Here is a 22332-nt window from a genome sequence, read left to right on the forward strand (position 1 = left end):
TTCCAGTTTTTCGTAACATTATTTTGGTTCTAGTTGTGAAAGATATTTCTCAAATTTCCTACGTGTAAAAAATCCTATGTTTTTTACTCATTACGGATGATCTTTCCAATGAGATCCTTTTTTATGCATATGACAATAATGTTTATCAAAATTACGCACATGAAATACTTAGAATTTTTCGAGTCTCATCCACTCATTCTAAATCATTGCCAAAATAAATTTTAGGAATTAAAAAATAAATCCTCCCTAGTGGAGTCACCAAAAACTGTAGGGAATATTTCAAGCATTACCCCAAACTTGAACCCACTGTGATCATACACTAAAGTACGGTGGTGTCCAAAGGGAAGGAAGCTAGAGCAAAAGAGTCGCCGACAAGTTTTAGGAACTTGTAAACCGTTCATATGGTGAAGGTTACACCCCTTTAAGATTCAGGAGATCGTTAACTCCAATAGGTCAGGAACAAAAACTGGAAGTTTGGGGATGAAGGTACAAATCCAACCTAAAAGAGATTAAACCTGCCCTAATAATAGGCCTCTACTTTATTCTTCTCGTATTCATGTGTGCTTTCTGACTAACATGCAATCAATAGGTTTACCCTAAACCTGTTTAATTTATGTTGGTTGAATATTAATGCACAAATAAATCTATTATTGGCGATTACTTGAATTATACTCATATTAACCCTAAACAAGATTATTAATTATCTTATTAAGCGTGATTACAAGTACAAATTCCCTTCAAACATTCATAAAAGGCGTGATCAAGCAATAACAATAAACAAATAAGCAAGCAACATAATCATCATAATAAAAAATCATGTTAAAGCATAAAATTAATAGCAAGATCCTAGGCCTGATACTAACAAGATTAATAACAAACCTTAGCATGTCACTAAACATTAAAGATCAAAGGTTTAGCCCTAATATGATACTAACATGATATTAGGAAAGAAATAGGAAGCATCATAGAAATCATAATTGACATTATATTCTTTACCCTAAACATGATACTAGGAACTTATTGTTGTCACCCTAAACATCATACTAAGAAAAGCATCATAACATTATACTAGGAATCAAAATAACAACCTAAACATGATTTCTATATCATAATATCAATTAAACAATAAAGCACTTACTTGGATGCCTCGTACCTCTTTCTAATAACAAAATACACACGTTAATAACTTCAAGGAAAATTATAAAAATCAAAGAATTAAATCAAATAAAGATTAAGAAAGTTTAGACTAGATTTGGGACCAAACCCTCAAAAATACCAAACCTTTCACGTCTAGGGCGAAGGCAACTTCGAACTATGCTAGGTGTGTCTAGATCTTGTAAATGCGGAATTTTGTTTGTGAAAAGGGTTGGTTTAGAATAAGAGAGAGATAATCAAGAAATTCTTGATGAGAGTTGGTGATTAGAAACGGAGGTTTTAGGAGGCTATTTATAACGAAAATCAGCCGGAACATGATAAAAAAGAATTAGAGTTTCGAGAAGAATAAAACACAACGCTGTCGCCACACACGCCTCTGTCGCTAAGAGATAGAGACTGTTGCCAGGTGACAGCTGTGGTGCGGCGCTGCAGGCAGTTTTTTTTACACGTTTTCATATTTTGATAAAATTTAAGCGTACGAGGGGTAAAACTGTAATTTCCTTTAAAACACTTCTTTTATTCTAAATAAAACTCTTACCTCAATTATCAATTCTAATCATATTTGGATTCAAAAGAACCTTCTAGAAGATTCTAGAAGACCATAACCAATCCTAATTGCATTACGAATGATAAATCATAATAGGCCCTCCTCTAGATCATTGGGCCGCATATAAAGATCAAACCGGGCCCAGTTTTGTAATTTGGTCATAACTTCCTCATTATTCATCGGAATTGGGCTTATAATATATAGTTGGAAAGCTCTTTTTGAGCCCAGTCAAACTACACTATTATTGGACCCTTGCTATGGACCAAACTAAACTAGATTGTCTATTTTCATAAAATAGGTTTTCAAAAACAGAGAGAAAGAAGAAAATTAAAAATAACCACAACACTAAACTTTCCACACTTTCACTTCATTCGATTATGATTCGACGTGAAAGGTATTCATCACTGGGTTTGGTTTTGGGGAGAGACAAATGGGTGTCTATAACAATATATACTAATCGGTTAAAATAATATACTTCACAATCCAATAAAATTTTATTATTATGTAGACCTTTCAATTAGGGTCGGGTCATGAATCATCTCGGATTGGTTCAGTTTAGGTTTCGAGTCAAGAAATGTTCAACCCTTAACAGGCTTTCAACATTTATTTTATGCTAATTTTTTATTTTTTAATGTATTAGATTTAATCGAACATTTCCACCAACATTATTATTTGTCATAACATGCCTACTAGCTAACTAATTTTGTATCAATGATATATTTTAAAATTTGACATATAGATTAAAGATTTATCTTAAAATTCAATAAATAACCCGAGCATTGCACTGGACACAAAACTAGTGTTAAGGTTTGGTGAGTCCCACTCACCGCGGAAAAAACCCGAGTCAAGGATCTCGCTCGCAATAAATAATATCACAAATGCATAATTAAACATAAAAGGGTAAAATAGGAAATTTGCCTTTGGTGCATGCTTCGCCCCACAAATCGGGCTCTTACTTGATAAGCTTAGCCCTGAAAATACGAGAGCCTCCGACGGAGATCCACCCGCAAAAACAACTGCCAACTTTTAGGTCCGTTACCTCGAGGTTAGCGAGGTCCGACCAAAGCCCGAGTATTATGTGAGTTTAAGAGTTTTTGGTAATGCAATGCTCTATTGAACTCCTACTCAAGCACCCTTCCCAAAAACCCAAGTTAGGTATTTATAGGCAAGAGGGAGAGTGGGAATTTCTATCCCATCAATGTGGGAGGATGAAATTCCACAATTTATTTTAAAGCTAAATTAAAATAAATAAGCAAACTAATAATAAATCTACAAGTGTCACTATTACATGAAAAGGGAAGTGAGGATCACTTGAAGAGTTTGATGTGTCCAATTTATATAGTGTTTTACCCCCGTCCCTTAGTCATAATTAGTAGTGTTTTTGGCTCTTTAGAGCCACTTTTATTACTAATTGGTGTTGCCGAGGAAACGGTTTTATTTTTATTTTCTGATTATTTCTTGTAGTCTAGATTATCCCCTTTTGTCTCAGAGAACGTTAGTTCTTTGAGGATATTCTCATATTTGTCTTTTAGTTCTTTGTTTATGCCCAGGTGTTCCAGATCAGGTTACATTCCATTCGATCCTGAGATCGAGCGCTCGTTGCATAGGCAAAGGAATCTTTATAGACAAATCCTGGCGGATTCTGAGGAAGACAATAATCGAAGAGACCCTCCAACAGATTCAAGTGACTCAGAATTTCCTTCAGATACAGAATCAGAGATGACGGCCCAAAAGAAGCTCAGTGACTACTCACAGCCCAAACTCACAGATTTTCCACACCTTACTCCTACTCTGGCCCTAGATGGAGTACAATTTGAAATCATGCCCCAATTTATCACCATGATAGAGAGGAAGCAATTTAGTGGAGCTAAAGGTAAAGATCCAAATCTTCACATTGCAGATTTCTGCCAATATTGCAACACCATTAGACAAGCCGGGGTCACGCAGGACCAAATCAGGGAGATTCTTTTTCACTTTTCATTATGTGGCAAAGCTAAATTATGGTTTAATGGTTTGAATAGAACTGCACTTGGTATTACTGACTGGGAAACTCTTGCCTTGAACTTTTATAATAAATATTACCCTGCAGAGAGAACAGCTGTACTAAGGAGCGCTATTCAGAACTTCGCCCAAGAGGCCGAAGAAACTTTATATGAGGCTTGGGAGAAGTTCAAGGATCTACAGAGAGAATGCCCCCACCACAATCTGGCACAATGGCAATTGATCCAAGCTTTCTACAATGGACTTGGAAATTCATCTAGATCAGTTCTAGATTCTGCAACTAGTGGGAGATTCATGAATTTAAATGTGGACGATGTCGGACAGGTTATCAAAGAGATGGCAGTACACAATTCCCAATACGGGAATCCGAGGGGGTTTGCAAATAAAGGAAAACATAATGTTGATTCCGTATCCTTTTTGCAAGCTCAGTTAACATCTATTTGTCAGAAATTAGATAATCTTACTGCTACTCCTAACTCTGTAGCTAATTTTCTGCTGTTGCTAACAATGAAGCTTTTTTTGAAAATTGTGGAATTGTAGGACATTGGGAGCAAGATTGTAGGAGTTCCATGGAACAAGTTAATGCCTTCCAAACCTATAGGCAAAATAACCCATTCACAACAACCACAAAAACAACCTCCACCACAACAGAAATATTACCATCCTAATTCTTGCCTGAAAAACCAAGCACAACCCTCATCATCTTCTGACCCTACTATGACAGAAATTAGAGCAATGCTTACCAACATGCAAAAGCATATGGAGAGTAGGGATGCGCAAATTGATTCAATTTTAGCCCATAATAAAATCATGGATAATCAAATTGCACAACTTTCATCTACCCTACAAACCCGTCAGCAGGGAGCTCTACCATAATAACTAATCCATCCCACAGATCATGCCAATGCAATCAATCTAAGGAGTGGTTCACATTATGATGGACCTCCTATGCCAAAGGAAGATGGACCAGTTCCTGCTCCAGATTCCTCTATACCAAACGTTAATCTTGCTAACCCTGCAGGGCTACAAAAAGATACTTACCCTTCTAATGTTTCCTTGCAGGGTAATTCTAAGGATAAGGGAGGAGATGTGTAGAGCCCAGTTATCAAACTACCGTTCCCTAATAGACAATTGAAGAGTAAGTTTGATAAAAAATTCGGTAAGTTCTTAGATGTTGTGAAAAACTTGCAGGTAATAGTTCCTTTCACTGATTTAATCACCCAGGTTCCTGCATATGCTAAATTTATGAAAGACATTCTGACTAGGAAAAGGGCCTTTAATGAGGTAGAAACTATAGCCTTTATAGAGGAATGTAGTGCCTTATTGCAAAATAAATCCCCTCCTAAATTAAAGGATCCTGGTAGTTTTTCTATCCCTTGTCATATAGGGAATGTTTTTATTAATAAAGCTTTGTGTGATTTGGGTGCCAGTGTCAGTTTTATGCCATCTTCTGTTTGTGCTAAACTTAATATGGGTGATTTAAAAGTTACTAATATAACTTTGCAAATGGCAGATCGTTCTGTAAAATACCCTCTAGGTATTTTAGAGGATGTCCCTGTCAGAGTTGGTAAATTTTTCATCCCTGTTGATTTTGTTGTTTTAGACATGGCTGAGGATACACAAATTCCCATTATATTAGGTAGACCTTTCCTCCATAATGCAGGAGCCATAATTGATGTTAAAAATGGTAAACTAACCCTTTCCGTTGGTGATGATAATGTTACTTTTAATTTAGGGAAAGTTTTGAAAGGACTTATGCTAGAGGAAAATTGTTGTCTTATTGATTTAATTGAAATAATGGATGATATTTGTGATGATAGCTTGCCACAGGTTCTTTCAAGGGATCCCCTGGAGGAAATTCTTTGTGGGAATTTATCTGCAGATAGTGCAAGCGTCTGTGTAGACACCCAAATGTGTCTCCCCAAAACCAAACCCAGTGATGAATACCTTTCATGTCATTTGATTATCGAACAAAGCGAAAGTGTGAAAAGTCTAGTGATGAGCATGTTTTTATTAAAATATCTCTTGTTTTTGTTTTTGAAAATATTTCTTTTCTTACCCTATTTATGAAAAACGTGCCACTTTAGTTTGGTCCATGATATGGGTCCTATAATGGTGTATTTGGATGGGGCTTAATGAGGAAGTTATGGCCAAAATACTAAACTGGGCTCCAACCGAATCTTACCTACGACCCAATGATCATGTGGAGGGTCCAAAGGTTTAATCCTATTCCTATTTCTAAACTAATTATGATTAATTAGAAGCTTCTATAAGTTTATAAAAGATCTTAATTATCCTTTTTTAAAACATAAGATTAAAGAATTTGAGTTAAATAAAAACTGTCCTTTTTTAAAACTTTCCTTTTTCTTAAATCCTAATTCTATTCGAATTTAAAGATGTTCAAATATAGTCAGATATTATTTTCATGCCTCATAATATTTATCCAAATTTTATATGGTTGGATAGATCTTGAAATTATATTTCCAATGATATATTATAATATTAAATCCGAGCTATAACGGAAAAAGATATGTGTGAGATACAAAACTCTATCCAAAACTAACACCGTCCCACTATTTCTGCCATATATTTTTATCTACAAAATATTTTAATCTGATTTTAATTGGGTTGGAAAGTAGACTTCAAGAGCTTTCCAATGACATATTATATACCTTATTTGAACTTATGGATCAAAAGATATGATAAAACAAAATCCGCAAAAACTGCTATCCATCGAGTTCTATTTCGATTCGAATTCGGATTCTTTTCATATTCTTCGACCCTCTTTTTTCTCTATAAATAGTGGTCATATCTCCCTTTTTTCAATCACCAATTCTCATCAAGAATCTCTTGATTACTCTCTCTCTATCTCTCTCTCTCTCTCTCTCTCTCTCTCTTTTCTAAACTAGCCTTTTTCACACAAAATTCCGCATTCACAATATCTAGACACACCTAGCATTGTTCGAAGTTGCCTTCGCCCTAGACGTGAAAGGTTTTAATTTCTGAGGGTTTGGTCCCAAATCTCTCTTTCAACTATTTAATTTAATTGTTTGATTTTATTGTTTTCCTTGAAGTTACTAACGTGTGTATTTTGTTATTAGAAAGAGATACGAGACATCCAAGTAAGTGCTTTAATTGATTTATTGATATTATGATACAGAAATCATGCATAGGTTGTTATTATGATTCCTAGTGTCATGTTAGGATGTTTTGATCTTCCTAGTATCATGTTTAGGGTAATAACTATAATTTCTAATATCAAATATGACAATTATGATTATTATGATGCTTCCTAGCTATTCTTTTCCTAATATTTTTGTTAGTATCAATGTTAGGGTTAAAGCTTTGATCTTTATTGCTTAGTGACATGCTAGGGTTTGTTATTAATCTTGTTAATATCATGCCTAGGATCTTGCTATTATTATTACGCTTTAACATGATTATATTAATTATTATTTTAATTATAATATATTAAGATTATGATTATGTTGCTTGATACATTATTTATTGTTATTGCTTGATCACGCCTTTTATGTATAAAGGGAATTGGTACTTGTAATCACGCTTAATAAGATAATTAATAAACTTGTTTAGGGTTAATATAATTATAATTAAAGTGATCGCCAATAATAGTTTTATTTGTGCATTAATATTCAACCAACATAGATTAAACAGGTTTAGGGTAATCCTATTGATTGCATGTTAGTCAGAAAGCGCACATGAATACGATCAGAAGAAAGTAGAGGCCTATTATTAGCTCAGGTTCAATCTCTTTTAGGTTGGATTTGTACCTTCATCCCCGAACTACCAGTCATGGTTCTAGACCTATTGGAGTTGAAGATCTCCTGGATCGTTAAGGGGTGTGACCTTCACCCTGTGAACGGTTTACAAGTTTCCTAAAACTTGTTGGTGGCTCTTTTGCTCTATCTTCTTTCCCTTTGGACGCCACTGTACTTTAGTGTATGATCACAGTGGGGTTCAAGCTAGGGGTAATGAATTGTAAATCATGCTTCCCTGTGTCCCATACTTGGAAAATATTGTTTTGATTCTTGGTATATGATAATGAGCTTTGTGAATTTGTTGATCATGATTTGAAGTTTAATTGTTTGGATGCCTAAACATGCGTCAATTTTGCCAACTATTTGTGAACATAGTGCTTGACTAGTTGATTTGGTTAGGAATTTTGTGATAGTTCCTGGTATGTCAAGGAATTTGAGTATTGGTTTGCAACTATTAGTAATGTTTGTATGGCTCAACATTATGCACATTGAGGGGGACGAAGGCATTTGTTCTCTTAGGTAGCTTTTAGACGATATTAGATACGTTTTTTCCCTTCTTCTTTTTTTTTTTGACAAAGGTTACAATGAAAGATCAGATAAAACTAAGCCCTTAGTCATATTTTCTGCAATTAATAGCTAAGTCATGGGCTTTTTGAACGCTCCGTCTATCCACTTTGATGCATACTAGAAAATCTCTTTGTAACCCCAGGTATTTAATGTCTTGGACAATTCTCTTAAGTTCCTCCAATACCTTCCCCTGCTGTTGTAGGCTTTCAACTACAACCGAAGCATCCGTTTTGATGATTAGATTGGGGTATTGCGTTGGCGCTCCCTTAATTGCTTCTAGGATTGCTAGTCCTTCTGCCTGAGCTGGTGAACTAGCATAAACCCTTGTTGCACTCTGGTAAGATCTGCCTTGGTTGTCATCCGCATTCCACGCAATAGCTGCTTGCCACTCACCTTTATTAGGTTTATAATCCTTTTTCCAAGCTGCATCAACAAGTATGGTGAGGCGAGGGCCTTTTGTAGCTCTTCCTGAACTCCAAATCAATGGGGACTTGAGTGGAACTCGTTTTTGTGCTAGGTGCTGGGATTTCTTCTGCAGCTGCCCATCTTTGGATGTGTACCTGTGTTTTCTCCAATATAGCAGTCGGATTAACACTCACACCCTTTAAGATAATATCATTTCTATGTGTCCAGATTGACCATAAAGTCGTGATGAATCTGACAATACTAATCCTGGCTTCTTCTTTGCCCTGGTGACAAAAGAAGTTGATGAATTTAGCTACCCATTCCCTGCAAGACAAGAAACATGGGTTAGTGGAAATAATCCCCAACGAGGAGGCAGCCCAAATTCTCCTGCTGATGTCACATAATCGAAAAAGGTGGTTGGCATCTTCTTATTCTCTTCTACACATAGGATAATTTTGTTGGATCATAATTCCCCTCTTTCTGAGGACATCACTTGTTGGAATGATGTTGTGGGCGATTCTCCGGACAAACCATTTCAAATGAGGAATAATGTCGAGGTTCCATAAATTCTTCCAGAAATTGTGCTTGATTGGCTTCCTTATATGTGAGTTCTTCTGCATTATTTGGATCCAATAGCCTGATTTAAAGGAGAATTCGCCATGCTTGTCCTGTATCCAATAAAACTCATCTTCCTGGTTCTGAGTTGGAATGTGGGTAGCTAAAATATTACTAGCTGAGATCTTGTCAAAGTTATTCCAAATTATACCCACATTCCATCGCCTTTTGTTGGTCATTAAGTCTGCTACCACTGCATCCTGCTGTAGAGTGGCCAAGGGGGGTAAAGTCAACCTCCCCTTGCCTACCCAAATGTCTTGAAGAACTTTAGTCGATGCCCCATTGCCTATTCTTCTTCCTAAGTATCCCTTGAGAGAGTGAACTGCTCTATTCATACTTTTAGCTGCCCATGAGCCTCTTTGGATTGATTTGTTGGAGTAGCCCAAAGAGATCGGATCCGCTCCATACCTAGCTTTGAAGATCTTGCTGGCTAGAAGGTGGGGGGTTTTTATACAATCTCCAACTATTCTTCATGAGGAGTGCAGTGTTCACAGCTCTCGAGTCTTTCATTCCCAGACCACCATCAGATTTATGCAAACTTAGGACTTCTTTTATCCTCCAACAGATGCCCCTTTTTTTATCACTTGAGCTCCACCAAAATTTGTTAATTGTGGAATTCATTTTATTAATAATGGATTGCGGGCACTAAAAGATGGATAAGACATGGTGAGCTATAAAGACAAGAATGTTGTTAATGAGGAGGAGTTTGCCTAAAGGAGATAGGAAGGAGAACTTCCAAGAGGTGATCTTCTGCTGAATTCTGTCAAGAATGGTGGAGAATCTGGAGGAGCTTCTACCATCTATGTCCATCGGGAAGCCAAGGTAGGTTCCCAACTCTTTTGAACTCCTTATTCCAATTGGTTTTCTCATGATTTTCACGAATCTAGAGGGAGTATTTGGGCTAAATAAGATAGAAGACTTATTTAGATTAACCACCTCTCCAGAAATGAAGCAAAAATCATCCAGCACTTGCTTGATCAGTCTGCAGGAGGGTGGTGTAGCTTTGAAGCAGAAAAGCGTGTCATCAGCAAAGAATAGATGGTTAATAGCCGGGGCAGTACGAGCTACTTTGATGCCTTGGAGAGCGTTACTAGATTGAAGAGCAAGTAGCTTCTTAGAGAGGACCTCCATGACCAAAATGAAGAGATAAGGGGAGAGTGGATCTCCCTGTCGCAAGTCCACCTTTAGGGTGAAAAAAGGTGTTGGTTCCTGTGGGCGTCGTTCGAAGTGCACCTATGTTAAAAGCATGTTGTGACTATGCTTGGCACTCATAGGAAGTGGGAATTGACATATACGATTAGGGACAAAAAAGTAGGGAGCCGCCAACAAGTTTTTAAGGAACTTGTAAACCGTTCACGGATCATAAAAAGGCAACCACGATAAGGGACAACGATAGACAACAACGATTGACCCGTGAAGGTTACACCCCATTCATAATCCATGAGATTACTAACTCCATATGGTTCGGAACCACGAAAGGAGGATCGGGGATGATGGTACGAAGTGAGTCATAGAGTCACATTCGCCCGTATTGGCCTCTACTCGATTATTATATTGAAAAGCATTCCTGTGATCTCAAAGGCGTACAAACAATAATTCAATTCGCTCCAAACTATTATTTAACTAAATTGGTTTAATATTAATGCACACATAATTCTAAAATATTGGTGATCTCTTGAATTAAACAACAAGATTAAAAAGGAACCTAAACTGGTTGTCCAAATTATCTTATTAGGCGTGGTTTTCAATTACATATTCCCTTTAAACATGCAATATGGTGATCAATAAAAAATATAATAGAATAAACATTAATATTGGAAGCAACTTAACAATAATAGTGTTAGCCAAATCAAATATAAAATAACCCTAATCATGATACTAGCAATATTAAAAATAAAATAAGAGCAATTAAATTAATTAATTACTCACATTCTGCGCGTTCCTTTAAATTGCTACATCATGAATAAACTGTTAATAACTTCAATAAAAAAAATATAAAGTAAATGAAAATTAAATCAAATAAAAAGTAGAGTTGATTTGGTCCAAACCCTCAGTTATTTGTACCTTTCACGCCTTGGTTTAAGGACGGAACCTCGGGTTAAGTATAGACTCCTTGGAGTGCTTAGGGGAATTGTTGTGGAAGAATAAAGAGGCTAGAAATTAGGTTAAAGAGGGAGAAGAAAATGATTTTTGGTGTAAGGTGAGAGAGAATGATTATTGGTGCCCCGAACTGCAGAAAGGAGGGGGTATTTATAGGGAAAATGAGATGAGGGAACACACGGAACCCTAAAAAGATAAAAACCCTAAAAAAGGCTACCGCGACACGGTAGATTCTACCGCGACACGGCAGATTCTACCGTGTCACGGGGGAAATTAGCGTGACGCGGGGAAAAATTGAGTGACGTGGGAAATATTTGACCTACGGGAGTAAAAACGCGTGAAGGGATTACGCGGAAAAGACACGGAGTTGTCCCGTGTCACAGCACTGGCACCGTGACACGGGAATTCCTACCGTGACACGGCAGTAATTCCCGTGTCGCGGCACAGTTCCCCGTGACGCGGGGAAGTTTTAAGCACCGTGACACGTCAGCAACCCACCGTGACACGACAGAAAACGCCGTGACGCGGCAAAGTCCACCGTGTCACGGCATATGGCGCCGGGTCACGGTACTTATGCCAAGTCACGGGGCACTAAAAAACATGAAAATCCCCTCCAAATTATCGTGTCACGGGAATTTCTCCCGTGCCACGTCAGATCTTGCCGCGTCGCGGCATTTTAGCTGCTACGCGGTAATTCCAGTTTTTTACGCGTTTTTAAAATCATCATAACTTTTGATCCGTAACTTGGAATAAAGCATATAATATATCATTGGAAAGCTTATCAAGTCTACTTTCCAATACAATTAGAATCAGGTCAAAATAATTTGTAGATTTTAAGATATGGCCGTTTTAGTAGAAGGGTATTGATTTTGGGCCGAGTTTAATGTTTTGCTCATATCTTTTTCGTTATAGCTCGGAATTGGGCTTATGATATATGGTTGGAAAGCTTATTTAAAGGCCTATCCAAAAAAATAATAATTGGATCAAAATTTTATATCCATAAAATCAGTTTCTCTCAGTTTTGCGATGTGGACACGAAAAGAGGAAAATAGGTTATGGTTAAGGGAAATGAGCTAGAAATTGGATTGGTTCATGAAATATAGTGGATAGAACATGGATTTAAGAACTCCAAATATTAAATACTCAACTCGACCAATAATGGCGGTGAAAGGTGTTCATCAACGGGTTTGGTTTTGGGGAGACATTTTTAGGTGTCTACAGAAGCCCCCACTTTGACTGAGTTTGTAGAAACGTCAGTTTCGAAAATGATAGTCAAAGTAGCCGATAGGGACGGAGAATGATTAAAGACGTTTTGCGATCCTAAATCATTCTGTATACGCCGATACTTGGAGAAAAGTGTTAGTTCTACAGATAAAAGAGTAAAGGGATAGAATGCTTATCTAACACCAGTGTATTGGTGGCAAATGAGCTTGGTAGCTTCCTATGCTTGAAGGGATCCACCGGATGACGTCTGTTGAAACGCTTTCCATGCTTGAGGAAAGTCGAATGAGGAGTTTGGTAGTTTTCTAAGCCTGAAGAAGCCTACCGGATAATACTTTCCATGCTTGAGGAAAGTTGACGTATGAATTTGGTGTCATTCTATGCTTGAAGAAATCCACCGATGATGCTTTCCATGCTTGAGGAAAGCCGACTTGGCGGTTTTTTATACTTGAAGAAAAATCCACCGATAACGCTTTCCAAGCCTGAGGAAAGCCGACTGGTGAATATGGTGTCATTCTATGCTTGAAGAATTCCACCGATAATGCCTTCCATGCTTGAGGAAAGCCGATTTGGCGGTTTTCTATACTTGAAGAAAAATCCACCAGATAATACTTTCCATGCTTGAGGAAAGTCGAAAGATGATGAGATTGCAAGTCTCTGTGTATCGAGAACCTTGCGTCATGAAATGATGGTGGTCCGCTTGTCCCCGGACGTGGGCTGTAGATGGTCCGTTTGTCCCCGGACGTGGGCTGTAGATAAGACCTGCAAAAATAAATTTGCCAATGGACTCATATATACTGTGATTGACTTGACCACTAACTTGACCAAGTTTGACTTGATGTGACATGACATGTGTATGACTTGTGAGTGTGTGTGTGTGTGTCTATGTGTGTGTGCAGACTCAAGCAAACGAAGATGCAAAAGCAAAAATTTTCCGTCATTTTTTGTCATGAGTGGAGGGTACCGACTTTCTCCCGAAAAAGAAAGATGTGAAAACTGAACTTTTATTTTCGAACTTCCTTCGATGAAAACTTGGAAAAAGTTTTTGAACTTCCCCAAAATAAAATAAGGAAAGAAGTTTTGAACCTCCTCCTTGAGCAAGACGAAATGAATCGTATGGATTGAATTGCTTGTCCTGAAAATAATGTATGCATGATGCATGTTCTTAGGCCAGGAGGCTAAGGACAATTACATCATGTGACACGATAGATGAATGAACTTAAGTCATGGAGCTAAGCATCATATATGGTGTAGAGAAGCGATTTTGAACGTCACTTAAGTCTGGAAGCTAAGCACGTATAGTGATTATTGTGTTGCTTAGGTCAAGGAGCTAAGCACGATATGCTTTGTATGATTAAAAATCATTGATATATAAATGTTTCTTAGCACATTATGCGAAACAATGAACATTGCTCAGGTCAGGAAGCTAAGCAAGTATACAATGTTTCTTCTACTGAATGTTGTCTTTTAATATGATGAAACATGCACAGTGTTGAAATAAGATTTCATGATAAAGGGCTCTTAAAGGGAAGGATGATTGATATGGATATGGATGTGTGAGTGAAGTGTGTGAATGTGATACTAAGGCTGGCTGCAAGGGTTATGGCGATGGAAAGAGATGTGAGAAGAGTCAAAGATGATGACTCTTCAGGCTGGGTAAGCTAATGTGATTTGGGTTCAAGCCCCCAAGTCTAGCTCTAAATGGGTAGGGATAAGTATTGGATATTCTTTGACTCGATCATGCATGGATATGAATATGAATGTGGCCGCACCTCGATGTGAGGTTGCCTACGTATCCGTTAGGAATCAGGCCGAACGTAGCTCTAACCGAACTTTGCACAAGTGTATGTACACCTCAAAGAGGTCTTTCAAGGGTTGTAATGTGGTTAAGTTGATGGTTTAAGGAAGAAAGGGATAAAAGGCTCAAGACTCGAGAGAATCCCCAAGATGTGTAATTTTGGATTTGAAAATTTTTAATTTTGCAAGTTTATTTTCAACCCTTTTTTTTTTTTTCTGAATTTCTTTTTTTCTCTTTTTTTTTTTATTTTTTATTTTTGAATCAATGTAGACAATCTCAGATCATGCGGTCCATCACTCACTTAGCATTCATGTTTCTCAGGCACGGTACCAAGCACTCGATGAGAGACGCAATTTGAGACGTGTTCATATCAAAGACATTGGAACACTTGCCTTTAGACATTGTTTTATTGTTGCTTTGCTGCTTTCTTTTTTTTTTTTACTTGCTTTTTGAATGTTGTACAATTACACATCTTCCAATCCCAGGGTTAAGTGAATGTGAGTTGAAGAAATGAAGGCCAAACGTTAGACGAGGCTCAAAATGGTTGATGAAGAAATGGAATGTGATTGAACGGTTAACAGGGAATGACATGGTTGCAAAGGTGCCTCAAGTCATTGGTGTACCTTGGGTTTAGTTTAGTAATTGATTTTTTTTTTAAATTGAGAATGAATGGAAAATTCTATGATCGAGATGTAAAGGAAAATTGCTCATTTTATTAATGGAAAAGGTGAACGAAACACATGAAACATATAAAAAAATTCAAAGTGGAAAACCTATGCTAGACATGAATGGGGGAATGGAGAAGAATGATAAAGAAAGAAATCATGAAATCTTACACGAAGGATCTGTGTGCCTTGTATTCATTACTTCTTGCCGCCTGGAGGGACAGGAAGTTTGTTTGCATCCAACAAGTCTTGAATGGCGTCCTTCAAATTCCAACATTGCTCCGTAGTGTGGCCCCTTCCTTGATGGTACTTGCAATGGGCATTGGGATTCCATTTGGCGCTCCTTTCTTCAGGTTTTGGCTCTATAAATGGCCCAATAGGTGTGATCAAGCCTTGACTGTAAAGGCGATCAAAGGCCGCATCATAAGTCATTCCTAAAGGAGTGTAAGTTCTTTTCTTCTTAGGCAATGGAGTATCAAGAGCTAACACTTCATTGATATCAACTTGGCTTATATTGTTGGTAGTATTTTCGTGCTTAGAAGACGAAGAAGAAGGATGGTCGTTCTTCTTGTTTTTCCAAGTATTATTATTGTTACTACCAACAGTCTTTATTAGCTCATCCTCGATATTGATGTCGATGTCGTATACAGCTTCGAAAGTGTTCAGTGGAAGAAATTTGAGATGTTCCCTATATTTATGAGTCAGATTTTGAATAAAGAGGCGAACCATCTCTCTTTCTTTGGGAGGATCTACCAAGAGTGAAGCTGTTTCCCTCCACCTGTTCAGGTAAGCGGTGAAGCCTTCATTCTCTTTCTGTTTGAGAATGGAGAGTTCACGTTCAGAAGTTTTAGTTTGAATGTTACACTTGTAACGATTCATGAAACTTTCGGTGACATCTTGCCAAGTCGCAGTATGCTTGGCATCTAAGGAATAAAACCATTGTTGGCAAGCATGTTCTAAGGAGAGAGGGAACACCGTAGGGAAGAGTGTTACGTCCAATCCCTTAAGAGCCATGGTTGCAGAGAACGCCTTCAAATGGAATATTGGATTGTCAGTAGGCTTGAACTTTGGAATATCAGCAGTGGAGAACTTTTCAGGGAGTCTATCCTTCACATCCAAAGGAGTGGGAGGCCGTTCCACATGAGTGAAATCCTCAGAGATCTTACTCATTTGTTCCTTCAGTTTGTCAAGGGTGGAAATAGTGACCTTGTTTTGTTCCATGGTAGTGACCCTAGTGGTAAGGGTTTGCATCATGGAAGACAGTGCCTCAATGGATTTGTTAATGTTCTCAATGTCTTCTTTAGTGGCCATTGAAAGGTGATGAGTAACGGAGATGACAAAGTTCTCTTTGAACACCTATTAGATCTGAGAGATTGTTGCGGTAATGGCTCGAACCATATTGATCTATCCCTGTTCCTTGATCAAGTACTGTGAAATAAAATAATTCACTTAATTGTTTGACTCATTGCTCAAGATAGGAAAGGAAGGAAAAAAAATAGACATTTGAAAACAGGTGAGAAAACTCCACTCATTTTTTTATTATGACGAAAAAGGGTGCATAAACCTAATATACGATCATAAACGACCTGGTGCACGACTCGAGTCGGAACATAAAGAAAGTGTGTGGAATATACTTGACTCGTGAGTGACTAAGTGATGTTATAAGACTCGTGGTATGATCGTATGGCTAGACATGTGAACAATAACCAAAATGACTAACGCGAGGACCAAATTAACACAGAAGACTTGATTGACGTTTTTTTTTTTTTTTCTGGAAAATCCACCGTGTCACGGTGAACTTTCCCGTGCCACGGTAAACATTCCCGTGCCACGGTACGGCACACCGTCAGACGGTGCACTGTACCGTGACACGACAATTTATTTATTTATTTTTTTTTTTTTGGAAAATCCACCGTGTCACGGTGGAAATTGCCGTGACACGTTGAACTTTCCCGTGCCACGGTAAACATTCTCGTGCCACGGTATGGCACACCGTCAGACGGTGCACTGTACCGTGATACGACAATTTTTTTTTTTTTTTTTTTGCTAATTACTAAGTGAGTACGGTCCATTGGCAATCGTTAGTCATAAAATAATCCACCATAGACAAAGAAATATCGTTAAGGTTAGGATCAAAACGACCAAACATAAAACATGTAGGCACAATGATGCAAAGAATAGTTCGCAACCTAAGGTCAAGTTCTATGTTCGACTATGGTCAAGTTTATTTGGTGTCAATAGGGTACCATGGTTAAGAGTTTGGACGCGTTAGCAAGGCAGCCTCCCTTGAGGGTGTATGCCAACGGGTGGCTCCGCGAGTTCGTGATGAAATCGAACTCGACTCCATGGTTTGGGTGGATTTAATAACTCGGATGAACCCTTATTGCCATGAGCGTTTTTGGGTTGATAGAGCTTAAATCCCCCGGGGCTAAGACGTATGTAGAACACATACGTTTTTTTCAGAAAAATCAAAGGAAGTTGACTTTAGAAGAGAAAATAAGCCACGGGACTGATTTTAGGACTGCCGTGACACGGCAAAGATTCCCGTGCCACGGTACGGCACACCGTCAGACGGTGCACTGTACCGTGACACGACAGATTTTGCCGTGGCACGGCAGTCAGAAAATCTGACTGGTGCCCTGTTTTCCTTCGTACGCAATCAAGTTATTCAATTTTTCCTACGGGGCAGACCTAAATACGACGTTAAAACGTCTATGCATATGCAAAAATGCCAAATTAATCACATGAATATTTTTCAAGAATCTTTCAAGTCTCATCCACTCATCTTAATTAAATATCGATCACTCAAATCGATAAATAACCAAGAATCCTCCCCAGTGGAGTCGCCAAATTGTGGGCGTCGTTCGAAGTGCGCCTACGTTAAAAGCATGTTGTGAATATGCTTGGCACTCATAGAAAGTGGGAATTGACATATACGATTAGGGACAAAAAAGTAGGGAGCCGCCAACAAGTTTTTAAGGAACTTGTAAACCGTTCGCGGATCATAAAAAGGCAACCACGATAAGGGACAACGATAGGCAACAACGATTGACCCGTGAAGGTTACACCCCATTCATAATCCATGAGATTACTAACTCCATATGGTTCGGAACCACAAAAGGAGGATCGGGGATGATGGTACGAAGTGAGTCATGGAGTCACATTCACCCGTATTGGCCTCTACTCGATTCTTATATTGAAAAGCATTCCTGTGATCTCAAAGGCGTACAAACAATAATTCAATTCGCTCCAAACTATTATTTAACTAAATTGGTTTAATATTAATGCACACATAATTCTAAAATATTGGTGATCACTTGAATTAAACAACAAGATTAAAAAGGAACCTAAACCTGTTGTCCAAATTATCTTATTAGGCGTGGTTTTCAATTACATATTCCCTTTAAACATGCAATATGGTGATCAATAAAAAATATAATAGAATAAACATTAATATTGGAAGCAATTTAACAATAATAGTGTTAGCCAAATCAAATATAAAATAACCCTAATCATGATACTAGCAATATTAAAAATAAAATAAGAGCAATTAAATTAATTAATTACTCACATTCTGCGCGTTCCTTTAAATTGCTACATCATGAATAAACTGTTAGTAACTTCAATAAAAAAAAATATAAAGTAAATGAAAATTAAATCAAATAAAAAGTAGAGTTGATTTGGTCCAAACCCTCAGTTATTTGTACCTTTCACGCCTTGGTTTAAGGACGGAACCTCGGGTTAAGTATAGACTCCTTGGAGTGCTTAGGGGAATTGTTGTGGAAGAATAAAGAGGCTAGAAATTAGGTTAAAGAGGGAGAAGAGAATGATTTTTGGTGTAAGGTGAGAGAGAATGATTATTGGTGCCCCGAACTGCAGAAAGGAGGGGGTATTTATAGGGAAAATGAGATGAGGGAACACACGGAACCCTAAAAAGATAAAAACCCTAAAAAAGGCTACCGCGACACGGTAGATTCTACCGCGACACGGGGGAAATTAGCGTGACGCGGGGAAAAATAGAGTGACGTGGGAAATATTTGACCTACGGGAGTAAAAACGCGTGAAGGGATTACGCGGAAAAGACACAGAGTTGTCCCATGTCACAGCACTGGCACCGTGACACGGGAATTCCTACCATGACACGGCAGTAATTCCCGTGTCGCGGCACAGTTCCCCGTGACGCGGGGAAGTTTTAAGCACCGTGACACGTCAGCAACCCACCGTGACACGGCAGAAAACGCCGTGACGCGGCAAAGTCCACCGTGTCACGGCATATGGCGCCGGGTCACGGTACTTATGCCAAGTCACGGGGCACTAAAAAACATGAAAATCCCCTCCAAATTATCGTGTCACTGGAATTTCTCCCGTGCCACGTCAGATCTTGCCGTGTCGCGGCATTTTAGCTGTTGTGCGGTAAATCCAGTTTTTGATGCGTTTTTAAAATCATCATAACTTTTGATCCGTAACTTGGAATAAAGCATATAATATATCATTGGAAAGCTTATCAAGTCTACTTTTCAACCCAATTAGAATCAGATCAAAATAATTTGTAGATTTTAAGATATGGCCGTTTTAGTAGAAGGGTATCGATTTTGGGCCGAGTTTAATGTTTTGCTCATATCTTTTTCGTTATAGCTCGGAATTGGGCTTATGATATATGGTTGGAAAGCTTATTTAAAGGCCTATCCAACAAAATATTAATTGGATCAAAATTTTATATCCATAAAATCAGTTTCTCTCAGTTTTGCGATGTGGACACGAAAAGTGGAAAATAGGTTATGGTTAAGGGAAATGAGCTAGAAATTGGATTGGTTCATGAAATATATTGGATAGAACATGGATTTAAGCACTCCAAAGATTAAATACTCAAATCGACCAATAATGGCGGTGAAAGGTGTTCATCAACGGGTTTGGTTTTGGGGAGACATTTTTAGGTGTCTATAGTTCCCCATTGATCAAAATGGCATAAGTGACTGTGGTAATGCACTGCATTATCTATTGTCTCCAAGTTGGTGGGAACCTCATATGTTGCAGGATTTTGTCTATAAAATCCCACCTAACTCTGTCGTAAGCTTTGCTCAGATCAATCTTCAGTATACCCTCAAAGCGGTTGCTTTTCCTTTTAGACTTGACTTTATTGAGTATTTCATGAGCGATAAAGCAGTTATCACTCATTAGTCTTCCCAGAATAAAAGCATTTTGAAAGTCACCGACTAAATCCGGTAGGATCATTTTTAGCCTGTTAACTAGACATTTCAAAATCACCTTGTAAAAGGAATTACACAGGATAATTGGTCTGAACTCGTCAATTTTTTTGGCGTGATTGACTTTCGGAATTAAGGTGATATAGGTCCTATTTGTCTCTTTTAGCATAAAGCCAGAGGAGAAAAAATGTTGGGCTCCTTGGATTATGTCTTGCTTCACCACTTCCCAATTTTCTTGAATGAACATGGGAGGAGTACCATCTGGGCCCGGAGATTTTAAAGGGTGTGGAGCAAAGGCCGCTTTTTATATTTCTTCAGCAGTAACAGGCTTATTAAGCCAATGTTGGTGGGCCTCGTCCAAATTTGTTCCCTTCTTGCTACCCATATTGTTGCTTATGCCCTTTTTATTGATTATTTTGCCACATTACAAGCCTATATGAGCCCCATTGGTTACTAGTCCCAAGCTTGGCTTGGGGGAGCTATTAGTTGGTGAGGTGAGGGAGTTGTGGTGTGCACTCTATTTGCACAATGTGGGAATAAAAGAAGAGTGATTGTTCTTTTAATATTATGATTGGAAAAATATTGATGGTTTGTGTTTCAAAGTTTGAGATAAAAAGAAAAAAAAAAAAAAAGAGCAAAGAAAAAAATTGTTTCAAATGTTCTATGTGAAGGTTGCTCAAGAAAAAAAAATCAGAAAATAAATAAATAAATAAATAAGTAGTTCAAAGTTTGTTTTAATTCACTCTATTTCTTATTATCATACTTTGTGAGTGAATATGTAAGTGTTGGGATTGTTGTTATGTATGGGATTGCTTGGTTAATTTTTGTGGAGTTAAGTTGTTATTGGAGATGTTTTGGTCATTACTTGTTTTTGACCTTGGGTTTTGTTAGGATATGGCTTCCTTAAGCATGGCTTTTCTCTCACATTTTCCTAAATTTATCCTACCCTTTACCTTAGCCTTACATTACAAGCTTTAAAGACCTTTCGACCTTAGTGCATAAGAGTTATATGAATGTGAAAGTATTGTTTATCAATGCAAGTTATGATTTGACATATTTCGAGTCGACTAGTAGGTTGAGCGTACATCTTTTTAAACACACGAGAGTGTGAGTTGGGAGGGCATTGTTCACATATAAAGGGGTTGGTTGGAGAGCGATCGAGTACATCTTTTACTCGTCACATAAATGAGAGTTGGGTGTGGGAGCACTAGTCTTGAATTCCATATGCTCATGTGGCTTGCTCTACTTGACAATTGTTGGGGAGGAAGAATGATTAGATGAATGAGATTGATTGACATTGAAGCATGTTCATTATATTTGCTTTGAATCGTTTGTGCTTGATTTTGTTTACTTGGGATGAAGCATGTTTTATATGTTCATTGATGAGCTCTTTGCTTAGGGACAAGCAAAGGTTTGGCTTGGGAGAGTTTGATGTGTCCAATTTATATAGTGTTTTAGCCCCGTCCCTTGGTCATAATTAGTAGTGTTTTTGGCTCTTTAGACCCACTTTTATTACTAATTGGTGTTTTATAGTGTTTTTGTAGTTTTGCTTGAGTTTTGTAGGAAATTGCGCATTTGGAGCATTTTCCGGGTTTTTCATGGAGCAACTACGAACATTAGGAAGACACAACTTTCCTTTGAAGCCCAGGACCGGTTAGAGCCGGTGATTAAGGGCTCGGTGTGTGATACCATGGCATTTGGACCGAGTATTCAAGACCCAAAAAGGAAATCCGGATTGGGCCGAAGAATCAAGTCCAATCAAAGTCCAAGCCTCAAGGAAGAGACCGGGCCCGATCGGGCAAGCTTGCGCCCGATCGGGCGGGCGCGCGGAAGAGGGCACCAGCAAAAGGCGCGCCCGGTCGGGTGAGCATTAGCTCGATCGGGCACGGCTTCCCAAGAGAACCTTGAAGAAAAAGGTGGCCCCGATCGGGCGGCCCTTCACCCGATCCGGCGCGTGTTTTTGGAGGCACCTGATTGCTGAGATTTTAGTTTTCAGTTAGGATTTGTTTCAGGGATGTTTAAGTACGATTTTTGTACATAATTTTGATTACCTTCTCTTTTGGACTTTCTCTCTCTATTAGAATATTTTCTCTCTCTAAAATTCTCTTAACTTTGTTCTTAATTCCATTCCTTAATCCAGATTACTTTTGGTAACAATTTCTTCTCTTTTAATTTCAGTTATTTTCTTTAATTCTTTCATTATGTTTTATTCTATTGCTTTGATTAGTTTAGATTTAATTATGCGTGAGTAGTTTTATTTCTAGGGTTTATGGGA

At 38.1% G+C, this 22332-nt stretch overlaps 1 protein-coding gene and 1 non-coding gene across 2 annotated transcripts; both read right to left on the minus strand.

Annotated features, from left to right (window-relative positions):
• Positions 1 to 3802: 3802 nt before the first annotated feature.
• Positions 3803 to 3909, minus strand: LOC145629821 (small nucleolar RNA R71). The gene has a single exon (XR_014111955.1). It is a non-coding gene; the product is annotated as a small nucleolar RNA R71 (small nucleolar RNA).
• A 5805-nt stretch (positions 3910 to 9714) lies between these two features.
• On the minus strand, positions 9715 to 10200 carry LOC145627753 (uncharacterized). The gene has a single exon (XM_081680103.1). It carries the CDS (start codon positions 10198 to 10200, stop codon positions 9715 to 9717), a length of 486 nt encoding a protein of 161 aa, XP_081536229.1.
• Positions 10201 to 22332: the final 12132 nt, after the last annotated feature.

Source organism: Chenopodium album, chromosome 4, assembly GCF_948465745.1.
Source record: "Chenopodium album chromosome 4, dcCheAlbu1.1, whole genome shotgun sequence".
NCBI lineage: Eukaryota > Viridiplantae > Streptophyta > Magnoliopsida > Caryophyllales > Amaranthaceae > Chenopodium > Chenopodium album.